This window comes from Haliotis rufescens, unplaced genomic scaffold (genome assembly GCF_023055435.1).
Source record: "Haliotis rufescens isolate VD_foot unplaced genomic scaffold, xgHalRufe1.0.p SCAF_1, whole genome shotgun sequence".
NCBI classification, from domain to species: Eukaryota; Metazoa; Mollusca; class Gastropoda; order Lepetellida; family Haliotidae; genus Haliotis; species Haliotis rufescens.
Window position 1 is genome coordinate 57965440 of NW_025963779.1, and position 22579 is coordinate 57988018.

At 38.0% G+C, this 22579-nt stretch overlaps 1 protein-coding gene and 1 long non-coding RNA gene across 2 annotated transcripts in view; both read right to left on the reverse strand.

Moving 5' to 3' along the window:
* Nucleotides 1–5255: 5255 nt before the first annotated feature.
* LOC125381549 lies at nucleotides 5256–9473 on the reverse strand. Its single transcript, XR_007221894.1, has 2 exons — nucleotides 7277–9473; nucleotides 5256–6902 (listed from the first exon to the last, which is right to left on the reverse strand). It is a non-coding gene; the product is annotated as an uncharacterized LOC125381549 (long non-coding RNA).
* Nucleotides 9474–12852: 3379 nt separating this feature from the next.
* LOC124131478 overlaps nucleotides 12853–22579 on the reverse strand; it is a 102486-nt gene continuing 92759 nt past the window's right edge. The window contains exons 6-9 of the mRNA XM_048380720.1: nucleotides 21018–21041; nucleotides 19422–19712; nucleotides 14588–14608; nucleotides 12853–13715 (exon numbers count right to left, since the gene is read on the reverse strand). Of these exons, the coding sequence (XP_048236677.1) occupies nucleotides 13600–13715; nucleotides 14588–14608; nucleotides 19422–19712; nucleotides 21018–21041 (452 nt within the window). The 3' untranslated portion in view covers nucleotides 12853–13599. The remainder of the gene's footprint in view (nucleotides 13716–14587; nucleotides 14609–19421; nucleotides 19713–21017; nucleotides 21042–22579) is intronic.

Here is a 22579-nt window from a genome sequence, read left to right on the forward strand (position 1 = left end):
TGTCATTTGATTGTGATGTCATGGCAACATGTCACAATGGTCTGCAAAGCAATGTGATGCAATTTCATTGCAGCGATATCTACAATGTAGATATCGCTTGATGTCACACAAGCACATCTCCTGTAGGACCCAATTTCGGATCATAATAATATGAAAGTCTGACGGGAATTTTTGCCTCTGGGCTCCACACTTCAAATATTGTGATTATATGTCTGCTTCTTGAATTGTTGCGTTCGATACCAAGTCGATAGTTGTTTTAACTGGACTGATGGTTACCAATTCACTTTGTACCATCTGTTTCAATGGTTAGAATCCTACATTAATGTTTCTTTCTTCATAGCTAAAATTGCACTGATACATGACACTGTAAACTGTCAACACAGAATATTCATGACATGGTGAGAGCCACAAGTTGTTGGGTGAGGTGGTGAAATTGGGTTTAACGTACAATTTGTTGGGCATACCTCACACGTTAATATAATATGACTTGACATACTGTTAACAGTGTTAAATCCATCTCACACACCCACCGACTCCTGTATCAGGTGAGCTACAGTGCTGTGGCACTATTTTGTTTGTTTGTTAGTTTGTTGTATTACGCTGCACTCAGCAATATTCCAGCTATATGATGGCGGTCTGTAAATAATCAAGTCTTGACCAGACAATCCACTGCCTCGATCCAGGCAATTGGGATACGATGACATGCATCAACAAAGTCAGCGAGTCTGACCACCCGATCCTGTTAGTTGCCTCTAACAACAAGCATAGTCGCCTTTCAGGGTAATCATGGGTTGTTGAAGACCTATTCCATCCCAGATCTTCACGGGTACACTATTTTATTAAAATGTATCATATCTGTAATGATTGAACTTTCATACTTGAAATGAAACACACTGCTGCATTAAAACTATGTGCAATGAATGATTCAATATGCATGTGCTGTAATTACCCTGAGGGAAATCAATCTTATATCTGTGAGTGGCAGTTAATTTCCTCGGAGATGCCCAGATGATCCATAACATTATTGAATTTCTCTTCATCTGTTGATGATTAATTGAATTATGCAGTTTCCGAAATAAATATGAATTATTGAAAAAATATACATACTTCTGTACTCATGTAGGCCACAGTGAAAAATTAAAGGACCTTTTCAATGCATTATTCACTAAATTTGCAGTAATTGAACTTTTTTATGACGCTATGCCATTAAGTGGGATGCTTTTGTGGAGTGGGATACTTGCTTTAATCCTGTGGGAATTTATGTTTTTGGTTTTGTGTTTCATTTGTAAATCAACCCACTGTTGGTACCAGGCCGTTAGTCATTACCGGTATGTATCACTACTGCTAAGACCCGACCCTTTATATTTTTGACCGCTTCTGTGGTCTAGAGGAAGGGCACCTGCCTGGAGAGTTGCAAGTTTGCATCATACCTAAAGACGTTATATAGAGGATATTTAATGTATTTTCTCAAATACCACTTTTATCTCATCTCGTGAAGTGGGGAGAGTCTAATATTTTCACGAGTGACGCAGTACGCATTGAATTTTCTATTTATTATATACGTTTTATTTTTATAACTTGCAATTTATATATTTTTTCGAAAACAGTGTCCGATAAATTACTAAGTTCTCCCTGTCGCCCCTTTACCACTGCCATATAAAGGGGGTTTGTGAAAAGAATATAGTTCGGGAATAAAACTAGGCCTGTTAATATATGTTATGCGAAATATATTATTTCATATCGAGTATTAAGTTCCGTGGACATTTTTGTTTGTCATAATTAAACATTCCTGTTTAAAATGAAAACAGAAATCATTTTCAAACAGCGATTATTTTATTGGCGTACATAAACAGTTAGTACTGTGCCCATGTCGAACGATCAGCTGAGCGCTCTCCAGGCTTACAAAATCCGCCAAATTTGATCAAATTTTCTCACAGATGAGTATGAAAGTCGACATAAACACATTTATAGAACCCCGAACATTTTAACTGAAACATTGTTGCTTGCTGTCATGAATTAAATTAGGAAAGTTCAATTCTCGGAAAATTCAAGCGGGCGCTTCTCACCTCGGCGGTACGTCTTGCTGTCGCCAGTTGTGCGTAATGTCTGGCGAAGCATGTCCCCGCGCAAGAGTGATATTAACATTGCCATAGATATTATTTCCAGACATCAGACTCGTCAAAAAGTTCCTGTGGTCAGTTGAAGAGAAGTTATGCACCTGCGGTTGAGACTGAGTACAGTCGGCATCTGAGGCAGGTCGACTGACCGTGCAGATGGGTCCGGCTTGGTGTGTGTTAATGTTTTGATTCAGGAGAAAGTAGTTCCGGCACCTTGTTCAACCTTGTCACTAGTTACTGATAACTTTATCTATCGTCACTGATAAATTCCAGTATTTCATTCATATGTATATAATAAGGATGGTACTTGTTGTTACCCTGCCTGGCGCTTGGCATTAAGGGGCTAAAACAAGGACTGGTTGGCTCGGAATCAGTTTACTTTGTCTGAGTGGTGTATGCATGTAAAACTGCGGCATGGTATCTCAGTGGGCTAGCACTACGAAATCGGCTTTAATCCAACTAGTACAAGCAGCCACACACACACACCTACGTGCACATTGCTATATAAGTGCAACAGTCTTCGATGCAACGTTGAACCCCATTTCACCTTCACCACACCTTTCTTTCTTGGTTACATATTATTTGGGGAAATATCCTGGTTGCAGCCTTCAAAATTTCTCTAGTCAGCTCACCTAGAGTTTTTGACTCCCTCTTCCAAAAACCTGTATTTGTTCTTGAGCTACACATGGATGTTACAGGGGTCGGAAGGACCATTATGTATTCTAAGGCTTGATTTGTCCTTGTCATTCATATACAGTGCATTGTCCTGTGCCATGACAGAATATATATATATATTTTAGGCATGTCTAGATCAAACTTGACCATGTCTCGTTTCCAAGATGATGATGATGATGATGATGATGATGATGATGAGGTGTTGTCTAAAATATCGTGGTGTCTGACAGCTACTTCTGTTGGTTCCCCTTGCCAAGTTGACATGACTATGGAATCAAGGAAACTAGACTTGGTTTAGTTTGATCTATACTTGCCTTGGCTTTTAGTAAAAAAATAAATATATATTTATGTTCCACAGTCATGGCACAGGACATGGTGCAGGAATATAAAGCAGAAGAAAGGTTTTTTTGAAAATATAAATTACAGTTATTTAAAAAAAAAATGTTTTCATGGACTAAGTGTTAGTCTAACCAGTGTAATAGCTGATTGTTATTTACAGTGGAGGGAATAATGTTTCTAAGACATCAGTACTTGATCATAAACCAGTGAGTGTACTTCAGTTCACAGAATGCCTGCTTGGTGTGAGATTTTATGAAACTTCATTCTGTTTTGATCATAGATAATCCATCCAATTTTGCCTAGCTTATAAGGACATTTTCCAGAACTCTTCATATTTCTTAATATCTGATTGATCTTGACAGAGTGGTAAAATTTCAAGGCCACTGGTTATAGGTCAAGGTCAGGATCATCAAACCGGTGATACATTGTATATATGTTTCCTACAATCATGGCTTCGAGAAATCCCTCACCATGGTTTAAAAATCACTGGGCCCATGACAACTGGCATCCCAGATATTGTCTGGCAGCTTCATAATCTCTGCTGATCTCTTCATGATCGGGCGGTCAGGCTTGCTGACTTAGTTGATGCATGTCATCGTATCTCAATTGGATGGATCGATGCTCATGATATCAATCACTGGCTGGTCCAGACTCGATTATTTACAGACCGCCGTCATATAGTTGGAATATTGCCAAGTGCGGCGTTAAACAACAAACAAACAAACAAACAAACAAACAGACTGGGTATATTTATGTGACCAAACATGAGGTAAGGGACCTTACTGGTGAAAAACACATTTTGACTTCTTATTATGTTTTAAAACTACAAATCAAATCCAAATTCTGAATCAAATTAGTTTCTGACAGTCTTTAAAGTTGGAACTATCTCATACTATCTCACCCTAATGAAATGGTCCTGAGGAGGTTGTAACCAAGGACTTGGTGTGAGATATAAAACACACATAAAACCAGCTTGAATAACATAATGATTCAAATATTTGGTGGTGGTTGTAGACTAGCCTGATTATCATATCTCATGGCATGAGAGTGTGTTTTACAACCACTGTTAAAAATCCTCATTTTTGCTATTGTACATCTGTTTTATTCATGGATTTCACAAGTAGTGTAGGAGGTAGCCATTTCTCTTGGTGCTGGTCTCTCGTGTTGGAAGCTGGTTTCTTTTCTCCACATTGAACACGATGTGCCCAAAGTAGTGCCGCCAATACAGAACTGTGCCATACGTACCAAAATACATACCATAGCCTAATGCTAATCCTGTCCCATAAAATGCAAATAATCGTAAATGTTTTATCCATTTCAACTGCCGGTAATGTAGATATGAGGGTACCTGTTTCTCAACCAGTGGGAATATCTTGGTAATCCATTATTCAGCCAGTTACACAGATATCTGGGTACCTGTATCCTGCCCAGATGTGCAGATTAATATCTTGGTAATCCATTATTCAACCATTTGTTCTAATATCTGGATTCTTGTTTCCCACTCATTTGGGCAGATAGATATCTCGGTAACCCATTATTCAGCCTGTTTCACAGATATCTATCTGGCTATATAGATAGTCAAAGGAGTTGAGGAACAAGAACAGTATGCAATGCTTGTGTTACGCGGCGACTAAAGGACCTCGAGGATCCAGCATTGTGAAGTAGCTGATTGTGTGTCATGGTGACCTTGATGGCATTGATTGTGTTCATGCTTTCAGTCACTGGTTTGTCTGGCCCAGACCTGGAGTATTGCTGAGTGCAGCATTTAACAACATTCAATTATTCATTTTTAATTTTTTATATCAATAACCACAGTGAGAAAATTCATGTCACTTTTCGTTCTGAATGATTGTTTAGGTCCCTTGGGCATGCCAGAAACCTATGACAATGGGTTTGAATCCCAGTTTATCTCGATTATGTTTCTAGGTTTGTCAGCACCATACCCATGCTTGTGGGTTTCACCAAAGTTGTAAACGCCTGAGAACTGCATCACTTCGGGCTTTCCTCCCACATTAAGCTGACACGCCGTGATATAACTGTAATACTGTTAAAAGTGGCGTTAAACCCAACTCACTCACTCACTCTGACTGATTGTACACCTAAACAACAAGAAGGCAATGGAGAGTTGGTTTCATGTTTAATTACTATTAACAATTATTTACAAATATGATGGTGAACATTGAAAATATGGCTTAACAAATACAATCAAATGTGAAAGTTGTTCTTTGTTTTTTTTGTACATATATTTACAGTGTATTAACATCTTTGTCATATGTACATATTCATATTTCAACCAGCACTTCTTCCGTTCTTTGTGATGCTCTAATGTTTACCGAAATGACATGACTAACATTCTTAAACAACAATGTAAAAACACACACCAAAAACACACAGTTATTTGCCAATTGCTAATGAATAAACTTGAAGATTGGTAAATCATTGGAATAGTAACGATACATCATGTAATCCATCTGATTATTTAGAAGGTATTGCTACATGCAATAACACAAGAATTCCAAAGCATTCAATCAATTCCTAGGGAATAACAATTCTGAACATATTATACTTTTTTATGACTCTAATATTGGGCAGTATCTGAAAAGATTTTTTCGACAAAACTGAAAATGAAATCTTGATTTCATAGCACATAGAGACTCAAGATGCATTTATATGTGAATAGTGAATCAAGCAAAGTTTTGAGAATCTGCTTTTACCTTACAATCATTTTGAATGAAATGTGAACCTGTTTGATGGGTGTTATAGAGGAGAGGGTATTGATGCACACCTGAATGACAGGTGAGGGAATATTACCAGCACACCTAAATGATAGGTGAGGGAATATTACCAGCACACCTTAATGATAGGTGAGGGAATATTACCAGCACACCTGAATGACAGGTGAGGGAATATTACCAGCACACCTGAATGACAGGTGAGGGAATATTACCAGCACACCTTAATGACAGGTGAGGGAATATTACCAGCACACCTGAATGACAGGTGAGGGAATATTACCAGCACACCTGAATGACAGGTGAGGGAATATTACCAGCACACCTGAATGACAGGTGAGGGAATATTACCAGCACACCTGAATGACAGGTGAGGGAATATTACCAGCACACCTGAATGACAGGTGAGGGAATATTACCAGCACACCTGAATGACAGGTGAGGGAATATTACCAGCACATCTGAATGACAGGTGAGGGAATATTACCAGCACACCTGAATGACAGGTGAGGGAATATTACCAGCACACCTGAATGACAGGTGAGGGAATATTACCAGCACACCTGAATGACAGGGGAGGGAATATTACCAGCACACCTTAATGACAGGTGAGGGAATATTACCAGCACACCTTAATGACAGGTGAGGGAATATTACCAGCACACCTTAATGACAGGTGAGGGAATATTACCAGCACACCATAATGGCAGGTGAAGGAATATTACCAGCACACCTTAATGACAGGTGAGGGAATATTACCAGCACACCTGAATGACAGGTGAGGGAATATTACCAGCACACCTGAATGACAGGGGAGGGAATATTACCAGCACACCATAATGGCAGGTGAGGAAATATTACCACCACACCTGAATGACAGGTGAGGGAATATTACCAGCACACCTGAATGACAGGTGAGGGAATATTACCAGCACACCTGAATGACAGGGGAGGGAATATTACCAGCACACCTTAATGACAGGTGAGGGAATATTACCAGCACACCTTAATGACAGGTGAGGGAATATTACCAGCACACCTTAATGACAGGTGAGGGAATATTACCAGCACACCATAATGGCAGGTGAAGGAATATTACCAGCACACCTTAATGACAGGTGAGGGAATATTACCAGCACACCTGAATGACAGGTGAGGGAATATTACCAGCACACCTGAATGACAGGGGAGGGAATATTACCAGCACACCATAATGGCAGGTGAGGAAATATTACCACCACACCTGAATGACAAGTGAGGGAATATTACCAGCACACCTGAATGACAAGTGAGGGAATATTACTAGCACACCTTAATGACAGGTGAGGGAAAATTACCAGCACACCTGAATGACAGGTGAGGGAATATTACCAGCACACCTGAATGACAAGTGAGGGAATATTACCAGCACACCTGAATGACAGGTGAGGGAATATTACCAGCACACCTGAATGACAGGTGAGGGAATATTACCAGCACACCTGAATGACAAGTGAGGGAATATTACCAGCACACCTGAATGACAAGTGAGGGAATATTACCAGCACACCTTAATGACGGGATGGAATATTACCAGCACACCTGAATGACAGGTGAGGGAATATTATCAGCACACCTGAATGACAGGGGAGGGAATATTACCAGCACACCTGAATGACAGATGAGGGAATATTACCAGCACACCATAATGACAGGTGAGGGAATATTACCAGCACACCTGAATGACAGGTGAGGGAATATTACCAGCACACCTGAATGACAGGTGAGGGAATATTACCAGCACACCTGAATGGCAGGTGAGGGAATATTACAAGCACACCTTAATGACAGGCGAGGGAGTATTACCAGCACACCTTAATGACAGGGGATGGAATATTACCAAAACACCTGAATGACAAAATTTGACAGTGTTAGATGTGCATTCTGATTGTGAGAGAGACTGAATATGTAAGGTATGTTATATGATAGTTGAGCTGTGCATGAGCTGAGAGGGGGGTCTTCTGTTGATGGGGCATCGTCCCAGCAAGTGAAGGGGCTAGTCTTACATTCGACAAACATAAGTATAACAATACAATACCAACTTACAATAAGGTCAACCAAGCAAAACATGAATCATCCTTTTACTTCATGCTGTGTAGTTGCATACACAGCTGTGTGTATACCAGGGCAGATCTAGTGGGACAATGCAATTACAGTCTGTGCAAAGAATTTCAGTTGCTTTATGAGGCAAACCTTTTTTGTTTTCATTGAACACATTCAATTGGCAGTGTACACATTTGGTCAATCAGACATAAAAAAATGAAATATTTTAGATTTATTTGCCTGACTGCTGTCTTTGAATTAGTAAAATGAAAAAGATAAAAGGACAAAAAATTAACAGTTAACTCTTTACATGCTGTCAATCAAATTCAGTTTATTGACCTATCTTGTCTCTGGCCATTGCCTCATTAAGAAAATAAAACCTCTTATACAATGAAAATGTATGTCCATATGTCAAAAATGAAATATATAACTTACTTCACTTTAAATAGACTTTCCCTCACTAAATGCTTTAGTTCCCAATAAGCTGAAAGAAACACACTGAGCTAATAAAATTAAAAATAATTTTCAACCTACTAAAGTTACTGTCAAGCAAAAAGTCAGTAATCTTCACAATAAAAGAGCTTATTAGACGGAACGAAATGTTACGAGACTTGGGTTTCAGAATCATGTCTACGTAACTGACTGCAATAATGAAATAGACCAATTTTTTCTGCCATTAAATTGTGTGGTTGTAAATAATTTCGCAACACATCATTCTACAAGTTCTCATATACCGAAGGCCTCGGTGTCTCCAAAGCTATGAACGTATGTTGTTTATCGTCTTCAGTTAAATATGACACCAAGGACAGTCATACTTCATCTTTGTTGTAAAAACTAAATCTAACTATCTGACAACTATTTAAAAAACTGGCATAATACAACAAAATGTTTATTTCTGTGTCACAATTAATAAACATTCTAATGAAATAAGTGATCAGTTAAACATGTTAAAAGATGCTAAATATTTATGACATTAAATCAACATTTAAGGATATTTCTAGGTTATGCACAATATTGATTATGAAGACAGTTAAAAAATCATATTTGCATATATCAATGGATCACGCACAGACATTCTGTGTAGTTTGTTTACCCATAGTCTAACACTCACTCACTCATTCATAGGATGTACAATATCGCTTTTATCCTCTTGCACACATGGCGAGAACATTTAAGTCATATATGATCACAATACAGTCATCTCCGATATAACAAAGTGGTTAAAACAAGTCCGTTAGAACAAATCCAATGTTGTCATCAAATTACATTTATTGTCCAAGTGAATTATTTCTGATATAACAAACCAGTTAGGGTCCTCGTTGTTTGAGAGGATATCAAGAGTTGCAACAAATAAACAGTTGTGTAGATCTCAAATCTGTATTAAGATTAAGGCCACAATAATTAGATTTTATTTCAAATTTTCATTTTTTCTTAGACTGTTCATATCACCTTAGGGCATTACCGTATTCGACGTAATAAGCGCCCCGCTCTTATAAGCGCCCACGGTGATATTTGCTAATATATTGGCTAGTGAACAATCCCAAATAGCACCCCTTCCGTTTGATCAATGTACACTAGACTTATTTATTCGTGCATAATACGCACTCGTGTGTTATATCACCCTTAATTATGGGCAATTAAAATCTTGAAAAATATATCTGTCGTATGAAACATTTCAGGCTGTTAGCATAAAGCACAAAATTTACGATCTTTCAACTCAAAATAAAATTCTAATAAGCGACCCCTATTTCTAATTTTGAGAGCGCCCTGGGCGCTTATTACGTCGAATACGGTAACTTTCAGTGGATGTTGTACAGCTGAAGCATGAATGTTTGGTATGAATACATGTATGGTGTATATTATCATGTGTTGAAAGAAGGAACACACACATTCATTTTCTTCCTCTGCTGGTACTCTGTGATATTAAAATGATGTCAGATGGGTGTTTGGTATTGAGGTGGGTAGGTAGACTAACATCAGTCTAGTCTCTGAAATGAACATATTTTACAGAAAAAACAGTTGTTAAATTATAGTTATAAAAAATATAATAAAAAGGAGCCGAGAGACTCTCTTCATTTTCAGAATACTGATACTGCAGTAATCTAGACTTGCCAAACATTATAGACTTACAGGGCTGTATTGGATATATTTGTTTCAGGGTCTGTATGACAGATAAGTGGGCAGGGATAAAACTCTAATAATTGATCATGTTCTTATCTGACTGATGTTTGAGACGGTATGCTCTAACACGCTGTTTCAGTTCTCCCAGTTGAGAACTGGTTTGTCTCACCCAAGCCTGTTTAATGTAAGCCCCATGAATATCTTGTGTGTCATCTCTCTGAATCTGTTTTTTATTTTTGTAAATTTTGCTTCATTTATTTTTCATCTTTAAGAGCAATATTAACCAAATAATTAAATTTCACTCTCCTCTTATGAAGTGATGAGAAACAAGAAATGATGGTGCAGGATGGCTACTTAGCATCAAACACCACTCACTCACTCACTCTTGGAGAGCATTATAGGTTACGGGTGCAACACGGGATAGGCAGGCACTTAGGCACATAGTTTCTCACAGAGGTGATTCATGAGCACACACCATGCAAGTTTGTACCGCTCTAGGAGTGAGCATACCAGAGTGCTAAATTAATCAAAGACAATGCTATTCATTAGGGCTGGGACGAGTCCGAATTTACTACCCGGGTACCCAACCCCCTATTACCCGACCCTACCCGGGTACCCACTGTAGGTCTCAAGAGATAGGTACAAAATGTCCGATTGGGGATTTTATTATTATATTACCATAGCACTGGCAAAACGTATTTAGATACATGTATTAAACAATCTGGTCATGCATACACTGAAGTTGACTCAAGTTATATCTTTATTCAAAGATGTGAAAAGTCAGAAGAAATGGGTGCATAGTCAGAAAGAAATGCGAACATTTGTGACTTGTTGTGTAACCATAGAGTTCTAGATATTTTTTGTCATTAAACAATATATCACATGACCAACCATGGGTCCGGGTAGTCCTGTGGGTACTCGGGTCCTACTCAGTACCCATCCGACCCGGGTACCCGAGTTACCCGTCCCAGCCCTAGTATTCATCAAACTAATCTTACCGAAATCTGAAATTATGACATGTTTAATTAACAAATGTGTCAAAACATTAACAGATACATGTTTATTTGGCTCGAACAATGACATCAAATTGGTATAGAGTGTATACGCAGTGTGTATTTCAAGCAGTGCATTAACAACCTGGACCCTTTTCTGCTGAAGCTGTTGTGGAAAGACAATATATACTTGTGTTTCTGGTTAGTAAAGCAATTATTTCACATATTATCAAAACTTGTGTATTTATATAGGTTTCGTCTTACCTGTAGACACATGTCCATGTTACAGGAAACACAAGTATATTTTTTACCTTATATGGGCTGTGAAGTGTTGTGTTAGTTGTGACTTGTTTACTCAGTGGGCAGTGCTATGGTTACAGAAGCTTTGTGTTCTACAAAGGTCGAAAAAAGTCGTGTTTCTTCGGTTATTTTTCTAACCATCATATTGGCTCCTTGGGTTTCATTCATGGCAAGGGCAGGTAACTCTAATCCCATTTCAAAAACACGTCTGTATCTGATACACATGTGAACTTTCATCTGAATGGAATATGTTTGTTTGAACAAAAGACTAAAAAATATCAAACGATTTTCCCTCAAAATTATCCCCATGACACAAATTAATGTTGTTAATAGCTTTGTGAACATGTATCCTATGTTTACAATCACTGTTGCAGTTTTTGATAAAGGATATTAACTAAAGAATCTAGTAATAAATATAAAAGACTAAATAAATGTTGTGAATATGAAACGTTGATGAATTATAGATAAGGCCTAAAAAATATGATGTGGTCCTCATCACTGACTTATTCTTTATGATGAAAAACAGCAATGTAACGATATTTATCAAATATGTGAGGTGTCTTTATGTTTGAAAGATATACTGAGTGAAACCAATTTTGTCAGCCATGTAATTTGAACCACAAAAAGTGTTTAGACCTCAACTATGAGGATCTGTGATGTGGTGTGTGTGTGTGTGTGTGTGTGTGTGTGTGTGTGTGTGTGTGTGTGTGTGTGTGTGTGTGTGTGTGTGTGTGTGTGCATATACTTCTCAAAACAAGTTAAGGAACACCCACAAGTGGATGTTTGTGTGTTGCAATACCCACCAGCGATGCCAGATTAACTATAGTCTCATGAACAAAATCTGGTGTTCTTTAACTTCTTTTTGAGTGGTATGTAATAATAATTTAAGTCAATGCAACATTTCATGTAAAACTAAGATTTTAGTTTGTTACTATTCTATCAAAAGTGAAAATTGTATCATCCTTTCTGCACACAAGTTTAACACTACACGTCACTGATCCATTGAAAATATCACAATTATAAACAGACCATGGCACACAGTTACTCCTCTGTGGTAAACAATGAGTTATCTCCCTTCCTTACAAGCAATTTCACTGAACAGGAAATACAGTTTCCTTCATCAGTTGGGATACCATCAGTATTTGGTCAAACTGAATGTTTGTTGGAACTTATTGTTTTGGGAAAGGATTTTCTAATACAGAATACTTGTATATAGAATATTTCATGCCCTCGTCGTAGACAACCAGCATTGTGTACTTCTGGCATTAAGAAATGTGTGAGTGAGTGAGTTGGGTTTAACGTCGCTTTTAACAGTATTCCAGTTACATCGCGGCGTGTCAGCTTAATGTGGGAGGAAAGCTCGAAGTGATGCAGGTCTCCGACCGTTACCACTTCTGTGAAACCAACGAGCATGGGTATGGTGCTGACAAACCTTGAAACATAATCGGGGCGAACTGGGATTCGAACCCACAATCATAGGTTTCTGGCGTGCCCAAGGGACGCAACTCTGCACAGCGAATCGCGGCGCCTAAGATGACTGGGCCACCCGTGCCCCCAAGAAATGTGAAGTACATGCCAAGTCAGGGACAGGCAGTTGATAATCTCTTGTGGCCTCGATGGGAAGATTTATTAATTTAGTGTTTGGATAATAAGAAAATAATGTAAAATATTCATTTTCTTAAAAAAACATATTGTCAGAAATGGTGATGATGAGAAATCCTTTTTTAAAATTACTTCTTTTTAGATGTCAATTAACATCATATCCCTTTTTGCCCAAATTTGGGCTTGTCAACTCTGGTTATGGAGCTTGACAATTTTATGTGTCAATAGGTGTGGTTCTTCAGGAATGAACAATGTCCTTTCCCCAAATTATGATAGCATTTGTGTTAAAAGAACAGACACATTATCGAGAAAATAAAGTCCCAAGTTGTGAACAAATTGCAGACAATCGAATTCAAACTGTTCCTTGAGGGGATGTCTTGATATAAATTCAATCTGAAGATAGTTGGATAGCTAACATTTTTATCTTGTCAAAGAAACTGCCATGTTCTTTGTTTCTACAGAATACGAAACAGTTTAAAGCATCGTAATAAAATACATTTCTTGTAATGAAGGGAGATAACTCATCTATTAAAAAATTGCTGCCTTCTTGAATAACAGTGTATTGCATGATGGGAGTTTCTCTCCGTTTGATTCTTGGTTTTCGGAGGGAGGTGATGAGAACGGCCTGATTCTGAGGCGCTAATGGATGATATTGATCACTGTTAAAACTAAAAGTGTAGCCGTGAAATGAAGCGTTCTGAAACACACAACACTGGTTTGTCCACTGCTTTTATCTTCATCTTCTGTAGAGGTCCCTGTAACAGAAATTGACCACAAATTGCCATGTATCTGAGATAAGAGATGGGCACAAAGCTTGTCTATAATTTGTTGTATTTGAAGAACACTTATTCCTGAAGATATATATATATGATTAAAATGCATATTTCAGAGAGTGCAATTTGTAAAGACAGATGAATGACATTCTTGCTTTGTTGATAATCCTGTAATATTTGCCAAATAATTGCTGTTTGTTTTAAAGGTACCTTCAAGATCTATTTTTGTTTGTACTCTTGTTAAGTCTTTGATAGGCATTTAGCTGTTGAAAGAATGTGAAAGCATGAACCGTTATGGTTAACAACATCCTTGTTGATTTTAACGTTTCAGGGCTACTGCTTGCCTCTTCATCATTCACCTGATGAAGACGTAGCCCTGAAACGCTAAAAATGATAAGGCTGTTGTTAGCCATAATGTTTCATGTCTGTGTGTTCTTGTATCTGTAAAGACAAGATATTTTATAGATCACAACTTCATTATTCTAGTATGATCAAACTTTTCGCACTAGATCCTTTTTCCATCGTCAAGCAAGTGGTCAGAAATAGAAGTTGTTAGCCATAAAATATCTTGTCTTTACTGTTACTTACCAACTTCTAAAAATTTAACAGTTTGTGTTCTTGTATGGTGTTTTTAAAGGTTCTAAGGAAATGAACCTCAAATCAACCATGACAGCATTTTTATTATTTCTATGTTAGACAAGAAAATGGTCTGGCTTCATTTTCTTTCTTTGTTCTTGAGAAATTTTAACCTCAGCTTATTTCAAACATGCATTATTTGATAAATCAGTCTTGAAATGATCAAATTTGATTCAGATCATATATAAAATCATTTTGAAATGGACGGAACTTACCACGTTTTACATTCAATGATCCAGCTGCATGGTAAAAAGAAAAACAACAACATTGTTATTTACAATGAAGATATATCTGGAAAACAATATGATTTCTTCAGCTTATCAAAAATCTATTAAAAAATTAAAAAATGTATTTTTTCTTTGCTTAAAATCATGATTCAGATATGAAATACAAAGAAAGTGAAGATGGATTGAGCATAAAACAGCACAGCTTAAGTGGAGTTATTTCCCTTTGACCAATCAGTTTGAATATAGTGGAATGGAAGAAGGTCCAGTAGACTTTCTTGGATATGAAATTTAGAAAAGAGAATAAATTTGTGCTCCCAAGATGATGATGGCAAATAAAAGTACATTGGACATCACACATGTGTTTCAGATATCTTATGTGACTCCACATGTAGATTCAGTGTATGGGGCCCACTTGTGTCTTGCACATCATATTGCTTGACTATTGCTCAAAATGAGACCCGTCTTCCCGAGGCAAGAGAGTTAAAGGACTTTCTAAGTCTAGTTTCCACCCTTGACGAACTATTCTGGAATTACGTGGTTCGACCGTTGCGCCTCCAGTGGTTATTAGGAGTTATGTCCCTTGACGGTAGACATGTTTTGCAAATCCAGCAATTGACCTAAATCTGCATGGCAAGTTACGAGCCTGTGTCGATTTTGTACCTGACTTTGAATGGACTTGCATAAACTTGTTAAGACCAGCCAAAACATAACTCCTAAATTAAGGCCTAGTGCGGCAAGGGTGGAAACTGGACTTTCATTGTCAGTTACCTCCCTTTTTCTTGGGAAGATGCATACTGATTCATTCACACTGGATGTTATATAGGGATTGGGGATTTCAGTGCTACAATTCAGATTCTTCGGATTTCCTCGTGAGTTGGAAGTTTCCTTTTGGATTTTTTAGAACCATGTGTTTGTTAGTTGTTCATGAGTTTGGGATTTTCCCCATGCATTTTTGAGTCCCAAAAGTTTAAGTGAGTGGGTGAGTATGGTTTTACGCCGCTTTTAACAATATTCCAGCAATACACCAGAAATGGGCTTCACACATTGTACCCATTGTACCGCCACAAAAAGTTTGAAGGAGGGTAAGGAGGCACCATAGTAGTTTTGCCAAAGTCCAATGGCCAATGGCCAATTGAATCAAAGACGTTTCCTGATATTGTGCTTGTGCTTGTGGACCAAAGTGGAAGTCTTCTAAGATATGCACCACTTTGGAATTTCCACATTGAGCAGACATGTTGGTGTAACTGAAATTAACCCTTATCCCCACCCACTCACTCTCTCACTCACTCACTCACTCACTCACTCACAACCAGGAAATTAACCCTTATCCCCACTCACTCACTCACTCACTCACTCACTCACTACCAGGATGATTGGAGTTTCTAATTATTTTAATAATTTCCAATGATTTTTAGAGCTTTCAATAAGTTTTAAGGTTTCCCCATGAAATTTTAGAGCTTCTTAGTTTCCTGGTCTCCCCATGGACATGTGGTTACAATGTGGTTACATTGTGGTTATGAGGTGTTTGTTTGGAAATATGAAGTCCTACCATTGACGGGTATCCAATGAGAGAGCATTAAAATCAGGGCATATTTGTGAGTAATGTTGTTTTATGAGGAAGATGACATTTCAATATTTCATAACTTTATAGGATTAAGGAACCTGTGGGCAGTGATGAAAAATTACTAATTATATTTCACAAGTAATAGGTAGTTTCAACATAATAGGATGTGGCTGACGATTGGTATTCTTAGCCCAGTTGCACAAAACAGTTCACCCCTGTATTTTCTCAATGAAAGTTAACCCTTCTATGTTTATCTAGATGTGTAGACTTCTCAAACAGATGATAAACATATGCAATATCATGAATGGACTGTGTAAGATGTGACGAATAGTCACATGGCGCTGGCCTGTGGCAGAGGTGCTATGCTGACGCATGGAACTCTGGGTAGGAGAGTGGGATTGTTGATCATACCATCAATCCTTGGATTGTCTAGTCACCGTCATATAACTGAAGTATAGCTGAATGTGGTATTAAACAACAGACAGACAAAGCAGTTAAAAGGCAAGGTCAGTTTAAATATCAGCCTTGAGTTCCACAGTCATTTGGATATTTTTGCTTGTTCAAGTGGGCCCAGTACATATATGATTTTACTATGCTAATGTGACTGAACATATATATCTCAAATAAGATCATTTAATCATTTTCAATATCATACTTTTCATACTCGCTGTCTCCATACAGGGGTCGGGGACAGATAGGTCCACAATGTACATGGTGTTGTCACAGCCGACTACAATGAGGATTGGGAGGACACAGTGTGTGAACTGGCCCTTGTCATTGCCTCTGGACAGTCTTAATCATTGCTCATGTTGTCAACCACAGACTTGCCTGGCCTAAACAGTATATATTTACAGTCTGCCAAAGACGGAATATTGCTGACTGGTGTAAAATGTCATACACTCACTCACTCACTCATGGCTCTGTTAAACACAACATGATCAAAATATGCTCACACTCATAGTCATAATGTCAGACAAAACATGGTCAAACATACTCATACTCACAGCTGTCAAACCAGACATGTTCAAACAAACATGCTCATACTCTTAATATCAGACGAAACAATTTTTAACATATTCACTCATTCTCATAGCTCTTTCAAACAAAGCATGATCAAATATATTCACTGATACTAATAATCATGTCAAACAAAAGATGATCAAACATGCTAGCTCTCACTCATTATGTCAAACAAAACATGATCAAACGTGCTCTCACTCATTTCAATCAAAACATGATCAAACATGCTCTCACTCACTATGTCAAGCAAACATGATCTAACATGCTCTCACTCATGTCAAGCAAACATGATCTAACATGCTGTCACTCACTATGTCAATCAAAAGATGATCAAACATGCACTCACTCCCTATGTAAATCAAAACATGATCAAACATGCTCTCATCATTATGTCAATCAAAACATGATCAAACATGCTCTCACTCATTATGTCAAACAAAACATGATGAAATGTGCTCTCACTCATTTCAATCAAAACATGATCAAACATGCTCTCACTCATGTAAAGCAAACATGATCAAACATGCTCTCACTCACTATGTCAATCAAAACATGATCAAACATGCTCTCACTCGTGTCAAACAAAACATGATCAAACATGCTCTTACTCGTGTCAAACAAAACATGATCAAACATGCTCTAACTCATGTCAAACAAAACATGATCAAACATGCTCTCACTCGTGTCAAACAAAACATGATCTAACATGCTCCCACTCATGTCAAACAAAACATGACACTCATGTCAAACAAAACATGATCAAAAGTACTCACTCATTCTAATAAGGTAAAACAAAACATGATTAAACATACACACACACACACACACACACGAATACTGATAACTGTCAAACAGAAACATGTTCAAACGTTAAAAATATGTATATACAGTTTTATTGGTGTACTGAGAACAAATTAAGGAAGTATATCTGAACAGTAAATTTTTAATAAAGTTAATATTTTCAGATGTTCAATGATTCTTTCAGGTTTGATTTTATAAAGACATTCTCCTTGATTGAACTGACTGAACCCTTTGGGAGGTCCTCTGAGACCTGTATTTACCAAATATGTATGGGAAATAGATAGGATAAGTGAAATGTGAGAGGGGAGATAATCACAATCTGTGAAGTTCCCAGACTGTTTGTCTTATAAACTTGACAGGTAGGTTTCTTGTCTTCAAAATATTGATTACTTTTTTGGAAGAGTCTGGATATGTTGGTGTCCATAGTAACCCATCACACAGGAAGAGCCTCATTAGAGCACCACAACTGGGCAGGGTTCTATGTTTCCTGTTTTATCAAGTTGTCAGCTTTGTGAAGGAATCTTGGCTCATCAGACCAGTCTATCAGCAGAGTGAACATGTTCGGGTATTTACTCTCATGTCCGTCACAGATAATACAATCTGGCAATACGTATACACTGATCAGCCATTAAGAATTCCCAACACATATTCTCCATTGGATTTGTGTTCAGGTGGAGAAGCTAACATAATTTTCATTACTTCCCTTGTGACTTTTATTCACATTTTCTTATGTGATACTTGTAAGCAGTTAATGCGGCTACATGTTCATCATTTTTATTTCTCGGCACAAAATATTTGTCACCAACACCAGACATGATACACAATAACCAAACAGAAGGGGGTATTAATAACAATAAATGAAACTATAGTTCAGAAATCAAAACAGGAATATCGTTTTTGCAACACTAACTTAACAACGAGTCTAAAGAGGATGGTTATGGCAAACTACTGTCGAGTTGATGTCGGTGTTTGAATTAAGCACTTGCTCATGGGCAGGTACGTCTCGTGTTGGGCCATTAGTTACAAAGTTGTATGGGTCCTTATGGTAGTGAATTATGTGTCTATTATTTGTCACAATAAGCTGCATTGTTTTTAAATGAGGGCCTGAAGAGTTCAGTCAGGGCCTGGAGCTTCTAAAGTCTGTGGGTCCTGATGGCAGACTGGCAAGTATTTTTATTTCGAACACTGTCAAGGACATGGGCTTTCTTCCACGGAGAGATCTTCGTGCTACAACTGTCATGACTGTATGTTAAGGTATGGGTGTTAAAATAGTTATAGCGCTTAAATCGCCTTGTGGAGCTCGGACATAATCTTCACAGTAGGACCTTCTGTTACAGACAGGGCACTTCAAGATGCAGATCTATATTGGTAACTACAGGATCTGGTTGCATGTTTATGTCTGCAGATATAAAAAAAAACAATCCCAGACAACCCACTTACCATTAAGAACATGGACTTTTATGCTTGTGATGTCCAGGTTACTGCTTCGGCAAACATAGGTGCCAGCATCGTTCATATTGCTGTGCTTCAACTGGAGGACACTCACTATAGTCTTGGTTGGAAGTGACTGGAATTTTTCTATTGTAATCTTCTGATGTGCATCTGGTGTTATTTTGATGCCATCTTTAAACCAGTCTAAATCCTGTGGAGGGTTCACAGACCCAGTTGCATTGCACACAATATGAATAGGGTCACCTTTTTCAACAAATGTTGTTCCTGACACAAAAATAGCTGAAATATAGAAGGAATGCCAATGAAAAACACAGAAGGTACACAAGTCTCATTGAATATTACTTAACTTTTCGTAGGGATCAGACCAGGGGAATTCCTAGATCCTCATGCTTGTTGTAAGAGCTTAGACAGCTGGGTGTGGATTGGGTGGTTATGGTCAGTGACCTTGAGGATTGGATGTCATTATGGCTCACTGGCATGGATCATTGCATAATGTTGTCGACCACTTGCATGGTCCAGATCTGGTAACTCAAAGGTTGGTATGATATATAGCTGGTGACAAAATAGTAACTAACCAGTCGAGAAAGAGATCTTAGGTTACAAGTACTTTTATCAAACCATTTTCAATTTTCTAGTTCAGCAACTGTGTCATATTTCATCCCAATATGTGTTATTGGTGGTGACTGAATGTTCCTCAGAACCTAGAGGGTGTTATTGGAGATGGTTGAAGTGGCCCCAGTACCTAGTGGGTGTTATTGGAGGTGTCTGAATGTTCCTCAGAACCTAGTGGGTGTTATTGGAGATGGTTGAAGTGGTCCCACTACATAGTGGGTGTTATTGGAGGTGTCTGAAATGGTGCCAGTACCTATTGGGTGGGTGTTATTGGAGATGGTTGAAGTGGCCCTAGTACCTGATGGTTGTTATTGGAGGTGTCTGAAATGGTGCCAGTACCTAGTGGGTGTTATTGGTGGTGGCTGAAGTGGCACCAGTACCTAGTGGGTGATGTTGGAGGATGCTTAAGTGGACCAAGTACCTAGTGGGTGTTATTGGTGGTTGCTGAAGTGGTCTGCAGTACCTAGTTGGTGTTATTGGTGTTGGCTGAAGTGGCCCCAGTACCTGATGGGTGTTATTGGAGGTGGCTGAAGTGGCCCCAGTACCTAGTGGGTGATGTTGGAGGAGGCTGAAGTGGCTCCAGTACCTAGTGGGTGTTATTGGAGGTGGCTGAAGTGGCCCCAGCAGCTACTGGGTGTTATTGGAGGTGGCTGAAGTGGCCCTAGTACTTAGTGGGTGATGTTGGAGGAGGCTGAAGTGGCTCCAGTACCTAGTGGGTGTTATTGGTGGTGGCTGAAGTGGAGAACAGGTGGTTACAATGGCTGCTGATTGTGGTTAGGACAACTCGCAGTTGTAACCAAGGTTGCCGCCAGTGATCACAATGTCAACCGATGGTTTGCCTACTTCAAGTTTAAAGGTTTAGGTTAAATGATACAGCAGCTGATACTGAATGTAGGGAACAAACCCAGAACCTCATTTGACTAATGAAAGTTTAGTTTGTAACCATGGTAACTGATCCCTCCCAAATCTCACCTGGCACTGTAGACTGAGGCTTATCTGGAAAAGGAAATAAGATTGATTAGTCAATAGATATAGATTGCATTTCCTGACATGATAAAATTGGTTTCTTGTTTCTTTCTGTCCGTAACAACAATGCGCGATATTCATTCTGATCAAATTTACATTGCACAAATGCTCTGATAATACCAATTTCTTTTGGTCATATTTTGGTCAGAATTCCAATGTTCAGGAGGTAAAATAATATCATGTTAATATTAATCCTTTAAAAAGATTCTGTAAAAAAAGTTATGAAAATGTGCAAACAAATGTTCAAATAAAGTCCATTTGACACAACATTTGAAATTATTATATTTTTTTATTAAACAATTAAATTAAGATCAACATGTAAAACAAGATTAAGTTTTTTTCCTAAATATAATACAAATGATGTTTTGATAATCTAAATGTAATTCATTCTATATTCTACATATTAAAAAAACACATGGCATTTGTGTGAACTTATGCCCCATTTCTTTATGATGTCAAAGTTGGAAAAGAAACTTGACAGGATGGTATCATATGAGGTCTTGTCCATTGATCACAGAAAACATATTAAGCAAATTGGCACCATTAGCGGCATTTGGGGGTAAAACTGATGAAACTCTGTTAATGGGTTTTGACCTTATTATCTCTTAATAGAGACTAAGTGGGTTCGGTCTGCACACTGTCCACCAGGAAATGTACCACAGGAGTGCACATCTACCACTGGTGATGTTCACATTGGGGAAAACAGAACCTTTGATTTCTCAGGGGCAGAGTTGTCAGATTTACTTAAAGGATTGTCGGTTCCCTTGTATCAGTATATTTAGAAAGTTACAAGCAAGGCAGGACTTGGTAATTGTCCCTGAAGGCTTCCCAATCTTCTAACTACTACAGCAGACAGTCCAAGTGTCAAGGGTTTTCTTGTAATGGGCAAATGATGTCTTTTCTACAGGATTAGAACAGTGATGTCTTGTAACATAAACTGTTGATTTCATGATTGAGGGAAGGATCGTTTCTCATTTGAAACCTGTCATGATCTGACTGGTGGATGGTCTGCTTACATAGTATTGATGCAGGGAATTGTATCGTTCTTGTTCTTCATTAAAATTTGATATTACTGCTGATCTTGTTTGGCAGTATATGTTTTCCATAGGTGATGAAAGAAAACCAATCAGGCTGTATAGGGTTCACATTAGTTCTGCTTGGAGTTGTAAGATGGAGAAACAGATATCGGTCGGAAATTGAAGGATGCATATGATCAACATCAGGACATAGTACATAAAAGACATTTGTTTTTTCAAATGTTAAAATATACATATTTGACTCACAATATGTGAGGAAATTGTTGTTTATGAGCAATGGTGCTGGATTTCTGCAGGACAAAAGTTTTATTTCAGTTTAATGGTACACAGTATCTTTGTGACATTTGAAGACACATTTCTAGACGTTAGGACTTTTATTTAGATTTTGGTACCATTTCATTTGATTGCTGTTACACTTATATTACACACTCTATCTCAATGTTTTATACACAGTAATGACAGAAAAGTGTT